The following is an 8,713-nucleotide window of genomic DNA, read 5'->3' as shown; positions in this document are numbered from 1 at the left end:
GCCAGGGCCCTACTCCTTTAAGCCACAGGCACCGCCCTGTTGCCTCTTTTTTAATTGATTAATTTGAGTTCTCTATAGATCCTGGTTATCAAGCTTTTGTCCTATTCATGATATGTAAATATCCTTTCCCGTGCTGAAGGTTGTCTATTTCTTTTGTTGTTGGTTCCTTAGCTGTACAGAAGCTTTTTAGTTTAATTAAGTCTCATTTGTTTATTTTTGTTGTTGCAATTGCCATGAAGTCTTCTTCATAAAAATCTTCCCCAAGCTGGTATCTTCAAGTGTTTTCCCTATACTTTCTTCAAGGATTTTTATTGTTTCATGCCTTAGATTTAAATCTTTTGTACATCTTGAGTCAATTTTTGTAAGTGGTGAGAAGTGCGGGTCCAGTTTTAGTCTTTTACATGTGGTCAACCAGTTTTCCCAACACCCTTTATTTATTGAATAGGGGTTCTTTTCCCTAGTATGTTCTTGTTTGGTTTATCAAAACTCAGGTGGGTATAAGATGTTAGTTTCAGCTCATGGTTTTCTATTAGGTTCCAATGTCAGTGTCTCTATTTTTGTGCCAGTACCATGCTATTTGATCACTATGGCCTTACAGTATAGCCTAAAGTTTGGCAGGGTGATACCCCCGGTTTTCTTTTCTTTTTTTTTTTTTTTGTTAAGAATTGCCTTGGCTATACAGCTTTTTTTCGGTTCCATTTTTTCTTAATTTTATGATAATTTTCCAGTGTTAACATTCTTTATAATGTTATTTTTTGTCTTACTCCATTGAATACAAATTCCATACATAACCCACCTCCTGTTCTTAGACATTTTGCTTTCAGTTTTGTTTTCAACACATTCATATTTTAAATTTCTTTCCAGAAGGGCATATACCGCATCTCTAGGAGAGACAGCAGTTGCATTTGACTTTGGGCCATTGGCAGCAGTCCCAAAGAATATTTTTGGACAAAAAGGCAAAGATGAAGTAGTGGCATACCCACTCTATATCTTGTATGAGAATGGGGAGACTTTCCTGACATATGTTAGTCTGCTACACAGGTAAGTTGAGGGGGCACCCCACCTATAATGAAAATTCAGTTTGTCCTCCAGTAGAGATTGTCATGGTTAGACTTGGTATCTCTGTTGTTGACTTGGGGGAAGTGTCATAGCCTTTAGCTGATGGGCTTGCATATGTTGGAGAAAGAGTTGATATTAATCACTTGGCCTTTCATATCTTCATATTTGGGTAAGTTGTATAGAATCAGTGGATAATCACTCGAGATAGGACTGGATTTGTATTTACAAAGTCTAGTTAGCTGAAAAAGTACTTCTTGTTTATTTTACATCAGCAAAGCACCATAAGGATGATTAGACATGGTAATCTGATTACCTTATATCCTAATAGTAAGGAAAAAGCCATCTGTACATGGGAAGATTAATTACCTATAACACAGTATTGGTACAAAGAAAGTAAGAACCCAGAGGAAGGACAGAGAGCATGCTGACTGGAGAAGTTGAAAATTTTCATAAAGAAAGATTGATACCTCATGGGACTTAAAAGTCTCATGCAGGATCAAATGAAGCATCAAAGAAGTGTCAGACCATTTCACAAGGGCAGAATAGAGTATAAAAACAAGCAAGTGCAGGGCGGCGCCTGTGGCTCAAAGCAGTAGGCACCGGCCCCATATGCCAGAGGTGGTAGGTTTAAACCCAGCCCCGGCCAAAAACTGCAAAAAAGAAAAAAAACAAGCAAGTGCAAGTATCATTCAGGGTTTAATGACTAGACATTTTGAGCTATACCAGAGGATTCATGTGGGGAGCATTTAAATGATAAGGCTAGAGCTGGGTACAGTTGCTCATGGCTATAAATCCCACACTTTGGAAGGCAAGGACAATCAGTCAAGGCCAGGAGTTTGAGACCAGCCTAGATAATATAGCAAAACCTTATCTCTAAAAAAAAAATTGTTTTTTCTAAATTAGCCAGGCATGGTGGTATATGTCAGTAGTCCAAGCTACTTGGCAGACCAAGCCAGGAAAATTACTTGAGTTCAGGAGTTAGGAGGTGACAATGAGCTATGACTGTGGCACTCTACTATATCCTGGATGAGAGAGTGAGACCTTGCTTCTTAAAAAATAAAGCTGTTGCCAGGTGCTGTGGCTCATGCTTATAATCCCAGCACTCTGGGAGGCTGAGGCAGGTGGATCATCTAAGCCAGCGACCCACAGAAACTGTATTAAAGGAACCACTGATCTAAGCTCATGAGTTTGAGACCAGCCTGAGCTAGAGCAAGACTTTGTCTCTAAAAGTAGCCAGGGATTGTGGCAGGCACCTGTAATCCCAGCCCCTGGGATGCTGAGGCAAGAGAATCCCTTGAGCCCAAGAGTCTGAGGTTGCTATGAGCTTTGACACCATGCACTCAACCAGGGAGGACAAAGCGAGACTGTTTCAAAATAAATAAATAAATAAAATGAAAAATTAAGCTATTACAAAATAAAGCTTATAGTCCATGAGAGTTTGCACTAGAGTGGTGGTAGTACAAAGTAGAAATGAAATACAGTAGATAATTACAATGGAAAGATCAAGAAGACTTCATTACTGTTTGGATAAGAGAGTGCATCATTTACAGAAATATTGAGGTCTAGAAAGGAAGTTTTTTTGGTTTGTTTTACAAATAGTCAGTGTTTGACAGTATTGGACCAATAAAGTAGAAATTTTCCATGAACAGTTGGAGATACAGGACAATGAAGGAAGATAAAAACAGAGATAAGAGAATCTGCCACAGTGAGATAGTTAATAGAGGATAAGAATTTTGGGGAAATTTGTGAAACTACGGAGGCATAAAGCCACGGACCAAACTTTAGAGTATATTCACTTACACATCAACCTGGCAGATACTTAATTCAGAGCCTACTGTGTGGCAGAAGAAAGACCAGATTGAAGGCAAGGTCCCTGCTATGTGGTTCCCTGTCCATCACAAGACCATACAACTAAATCAGTAACTATAGTACAGTGTAACAAGTCTGATGGAGTTAATGATTAGATCTGCCAATCTTGGAAGACTTAGAGGAAATGACTTGAGGAATTCACTAGACAGAAGCAGAAGTGGTCCTGCAAGAGAGAACAGAGTATACAAAGTGATAAAGATTAGAAAATATGAAAGAGCTTGCCATTGCAGAATGGTTAGGACTAAATGCATTCTCTTTGCCTTTCATACGTCTCCTGTCTCTGGAGGATTTTGTGGTACAGTTATTACCCTCACTTACCCTTCCTTCTCTTACCGCTGGGCCTTCATTTGTCCCTAGCATAATCTTCCTAATAAACTTAGATCAAACCCAAAAGTCATCTATATCTTTTAATATATGATCAGTCCCAAATTGCTACTGATACAATAAAGAAACAACTTTATTTTAAGAGATGGGTTCTTGCTTTGTCGTCCAGGCTGCAGTGCAGTGGCACAAAAACAGCTCACTGTAGCCTCCAACTCCTGGACTCACATGATCCTCCTGCCTCAGTCTTCCAAGTAGCTAGGCGTGTGTCCCTATGCCTGGTTCATTTTTTATTTTTTAAAAATTTTTTTGTAGAAATGGGGTCTTGTGATGTTAACCAGGCTGATCTTGAACTCCTGGGCTCAAGTGATCCTCCCACCTTGGCCTCCCAAAGGATTACAGGCATGAGCCATCTAGCTTAAATTTCTTGAATGTATATACTCTTCTCTCCTTTCCTTTGTCCCTGTTTCAGAACCTCATCATTTTCTGCCTAGATCATTCTTTGAATAGTTCCTTGAATCACATTTTGGACCCTTCTATGTCATCCACCTTACTAATACCAGATTGATTTTACTAATACCAGGTTGATCTTTGCAAAGTGGAGCTCTTGTCACTTGATTTAAACCCATAGGGATACACTCACCCAGCAGATAGACTCTGAATACTTTAACATGGCACACAAGACCATCTGTTTCATAAGCCAGTCCTAGATATCTGTCTAGCTATTATTTTGTTGCCTTAGACGTTGCACTTTGCCCCTCATCATACTAAGTAAGTTTCCTTCCTCTTAGTTCCATGTCTTTCATGCTTCCAGGACTTTTGCATAAGCTGCTTCCCAGTATGGAATGTTCAGTTCCCCTCTCCAAATATCATTCTTTCCTTATTTATCTTATGTATTTTTGATACCTTTATTACTTACCTCAGTGTTCTTATGCCTTTTGTTGTTAACACTTAACCACATGATATAGTAATTCTGGTTAAATGTCTGCCTCACCAGAAAACTCAGTTCATTGGGACTAAATGTCTCTGCCTAATCAAATTAACTGTGTTGGTCCAAAGCCCTGAAGAAAAGCTACATTTCAGAAGAAAAGGTTTGGGAGTCATCATCAGAACACAGGTGATAGTTAAAACCAGGCATAGTTTAAGGCGCTTTCATTGAAGAGCATTTTTTTTTTTGCAAAAAAATGAGGGTTTACAACAGACCCATGGAGGACAGCAATATTGAAGAAACAGAAATTAGCAAAGGACATTAGAAAAGTGTATATTCAGAGAGGAAGGAGAGAAAATTACAAGAAAGAATTGTTATAGGTGTTAAGGATGTCAAGCAGCAGTAATTGTTAATTAATGATAAATGCAGTAAAATGTCAAATTAAGTGCTTTTTGGACTTAGCAAATCTCATGGGAGACCTTTGCCAAAGTAGCTTCAGTGGAGTGGTGAAAGCATGATGCATTTAGGTCTGAATAATTCTTTGCTGTAGGGACCATCCTGTGGGGGAATGTTTAACAGCATCTCTGGCCTCTACCCATTAGAGGCCAGTAACCTCCCCCAACCCTCAGTTGTAACAACCCAGAATATCTTTAGACACTGCCAGTGTCCTCTCAAGGACAAAGATATTTCTAGTTGAAAACCACCACAGAGTTCACATGGATGGAGCTGGAAAATGTTCTTCTTAGCAAAGTATCACAGGAATGGAAGAAAAAGTATCCAATGTACACACACCTATTATGAAACTAATTTAAACCTTTTTATATGAAAGCTATAACCTAATAACAACCTAAGGATATAGGGAGGGGGGAGGGAGGGCGGAGAGGGGGGAGGGAGAGGGATTCGAGGGTTCACTTCTGTGGTTCATCTTGCAAGGGTACAAGTGAATCTTTCTATGAGTAGAATATGAATGTTTTGACATAATAACTAAGAAAGTTACATGAAGGCTATGTTAACCAGTTTGATGGAAGTGTCTTGGATTTTCTATGAAAACACCACACTGTACCCCCAAAGTGCATCAATGTACACAGTTACCATTCAATAAAAAAAAAAAAAAAACTTTTTCCCTCTCTCTCTCCACAAAAAAAAAAAAAAAAGAAAAGAAAACCACCACAGTAGTGGAATATGAGTGGGGAGGGAAAAAGTGGAGACATTGGGAATATGCAACATTGAAAATGTGAGTATGATAGCTAGAGGCAGACAAAAAGAATGGTTTTCAGGAATGAGCATGGTTATCTTCTGTTGACATTTCCCAAATATGTTTTCACCCTTTCATTAGTCCTGGGAATATTGGAAAGCTGTTGGGCCCATTGCCCATGCATCCTGCTGCTGAAGATAACTATGGTTATGATGCTTGTGCTATACTCTGCTTATCCTGTGTCCCCAACATCTTAGTGATTGCTACCGAGTCAGGAATGCTGTATCACTGTGTTGTGCTAGAAGGGGAAGCAGAAGATGATGAGCAAACAGTAAGTACAGGCTAGAGTCAGGATATTTTGTATCTTTAACACCTAGTATAGTTCCTGACCCAATATAAATGCTTAATGTATCGGGCATTTTAGCTTATATCTAGCACTTCTAATATTTTGGCAATTTAGCATTTAAAAGTAATTAAAGCATACTTAATAATCTAAATGTAAAAGTTAGAAGGTTGCCCAACTTACTTGATCCACCAACCTACATATTTCTTTCTCATCTCTATATTTTAGTCCTTGAATCACACAATTGTTCTTTTTCCAAACTCATTCACTTAAAAGAGAAGAGACTTTTTTTTCTCTTTTAAGCATAACAGCGCACCATTAGGATAGGAGTGGAATTAAGAATTTGAAAGCAGTGGTTGACCACTTTTTTGCTTCTGTTTTCAATTGTGTACCTTTTCAAATAAACATGCAAAACCAAAATTACAGCACTTTTTAAAATTTTTTAATTATTATGAGTACATAATACTTGTTTATCTTTATGGGCTACATGTGATGTTTTGACACAGGCACATAATGTGAATTAATCCAATTGGGACAACTGGGGCATGCAGCACCCCAGCCTCCCCTGTTTCTTTCTTACGACACTTTCTTGTTTCATAGTCAGAAAAGTCCTGGGACTCGAGGGCCGACCTCATCCCTTCTCTGTATGTGTTTGAATGTGTCGAGTTAGAGCTTGCCTTAAAACTGGCTTCTGGGGAGGAAGATCCCTTTGATTCCGACTTCTCTTGTCCAATAAAACTTCACAGAGGTAAGAGATTCAGTAAATTTAGTGCTTTTTTAATCCCATAATACTTATACTAAGACCACAGACTTTTCCCACATATTTTATTTTTCTGTGATTCAAGCATTTAAAAAATTGTCTTGGTTCTTTTGGCCTTTCATTCACTGCCATATACTGTCCTACTCCTGGGTACATGTCCTGAGGAAAGGAAACCAGTATGTACCCACGGGGATATCTGCACTTCTGGGTACAGAATCAACCCAGTGTCCACCAGCAAACAAATGGAAAACATGATATATATACACAATGGAATACGAGTTGGGCATTTAAAAAAAGAGTGAAATTCTATTTTTCACAGCAACATAGAATGATTTCAATCTGGGACCAGTTGGACCTAATGTGCTTATACGTCTCATTACCCAGGTTTGGTAATAATGACTTCAACTTTGTGCTAAACTATAGCCAAAACATTTAAGGAGGTTTATTCTTTATATGATAAAACAGCAAAGAGAACACTCATATGGGACATATCTAATTAAAGTGTTTTGAGAGATAGTCTCTATATTTAGTCTAAGAACTTTATGGATGAAGAAGTAGACCTAGTGAGGTAAAGTGACATAAACTAATTGGTTTCAGATACATATATTTTCAGGGAATCTTAAGTGTAGATTTTTTTCCCCTTGGTTTCCTAAAAAGAGTAACATTTTCTTTTCTGAAGCTAAGAAATTTTTGACTCATTCACATTTATGCTTAAGGCATATTACAAACACTGAAGCATACATACCCAGATTTCTTACGTGACAAAAGTAAAATTATAGTGTATCAAACAGAGTGGTAGCTAAAAATTTCCTATTTCATTAATTAAATGTTGCCTTTTTTTCATTAGAAAATTTCTTTTACATTCCAATATTAAGACTTTTCTGTTGATTTAGCACTATACTATAGTATAAACATAACTTGTATATGCACTGGGAGACCAAAAAACTTGCACGACTTGCTTTATTGCAATACTAGCTTCACTGCTATGGTATAGATCTCTGAGGTATGTCTTTACTTAAAATATATTTGAAAACTGACTTCAAATTTAAAATTTTAGGCTCAGTGCCAGTAGCTCAGTGGTTAAGGCACCAGCCACATACACCAGGGCTGGCAGGTTCGAATCCAGCCCGGGCCTGCTAAACAACAGTGACAACAACAACAACAAAATAGCTGGCATTGTAGTGGGTGCCTGTAGTCCCAGCTACTTGGGAGGCTGAGGCAAGAGAACTGCTTAAACCCAGAAGTTTGAGGTTGCTGTGAGCTTTGATGCCACATCACTCTACCAAGGGCAACATAGTGAGACTCTGACTCAAAAAGAAAAAAAATTAAAGTTTTTAGGCTGCAGTGATATGATTATGCCACTGCATTCCAGTCTGGGCAACAAAGTGAGACCCTGTCTTTATCAAAAAAAAAAAAAAAAAATTTATTTCACACCCCCTAACAGTGCCACAATGTTTCAGAAGTCCTGTAAGTCTTCCATCAACAAATGTGTTTGTAGGCTACTGATATAAATTGTTTTAGTTCTAATGGCTACCTTTACTATCATTAATGATTTCATTTTTAGATCCTAAGTGCTCTTCAAGATATCACTGTACTCATGAAGCTGGTGTACATAGTGTTGGGCTGACTTGGATTCATAAACTTCACAAATTTCTTGGATCAGGTGAGTTTACTAACTTTCTATACTTTCAAGTAGGTTTCAGAGCCTCCATTGAAAAGTAGTTTGGAATAGAGAAAATGAGTGAAACTAGTGAGTGAAACCAGAAGTTTCCTTGAAAATATCAACAAAACTGACAAACATTTAGCTAGACTGACCAAAACATACAGAAGACTCAAATTACTACAATCAGGAATGAAAGAAGGACTATCCCTACCAACCTTACAGAAATAAGATTTTAAGAGAATACTATTAACAACTCTATGCCAGTTACATAACCTAGATAAAATGGACAAATTACAACAAAGAAACAAACTATCAAAACTGACTCAAGAATAGAAAATTTGACTAGACCTATTGATTAGTAATCAAAAAAACTGACCAAAAAGAAAAGCCCAGGATGAGATAGATTCACATTTAAAGAATCAATATTAGCTCTTCATGAGCTTTTCCAAAAAAGTAGAAGAGGAGGGAACACTTGCCAACTCGTTCTTTGAGGTCAATATTACCCTAGTACCCAAACCAAACAAAGATATCCAAAATTAAGCAGATTATTTCTTTCTTTCTTTCTTTTTTTTTTT

The 8,713-nt window shown here is 37.7% G+C and overlaps 1 protein-coding gene across 3 annotated transcripts in view; it reads left to right on the top strand.

The window, feature by feature from the left end:
• NUP88 (nucleoporin 88) overlaps positions 1–8,713 on the top strand; it is a 35,359-nt gene that overhangs the window by 18,191 nt on the left and 8,455 nt on the right. For 2 of the 3 annotated variants that reach the window (XM_023513983.1, XM_023513982.1), the window contains 4 exons: positions 865–1,041; positions 5,514–5,703; positions 6,316–6,463; positions 8,040–8,138. In XM_023513983.1, coding sequence (XP_023369751.1) covers positions 865–1,041; positions 5,514–5,703; positions 6,316–6,463; positions 8,040–8,138 — 614 coding nt within the window. The remainder of the gene's footprint in view (positions 1–864; positions 1,042–5,513; positions 5,704–6,315; positions 6,464–8,039; positions 8,139–8,713) is intronic. The other variant, XM_023513984.1, reaches the window with a different exon arrangement.

Source organism: Otolemur garnettii, unplaced genomic scaffold (assembly GCF_000181295.1).
Source record: "Otolemur garnettii isolate 467f Iridium unplaced genomic scaffold, OtoGar3 scaffold00046, whole genome shotgun sequence".
Lineage (NCBI taxonomy): Eukaryota > Metazoa > Chordata > Mammalia > Primates > Galagidae > Otolemur > Otolemur garnettii.
Note: the sequence above shows the minus strand (reverse complement) of the source record. Positions and strands in the feature narration are given on the sequence as shown.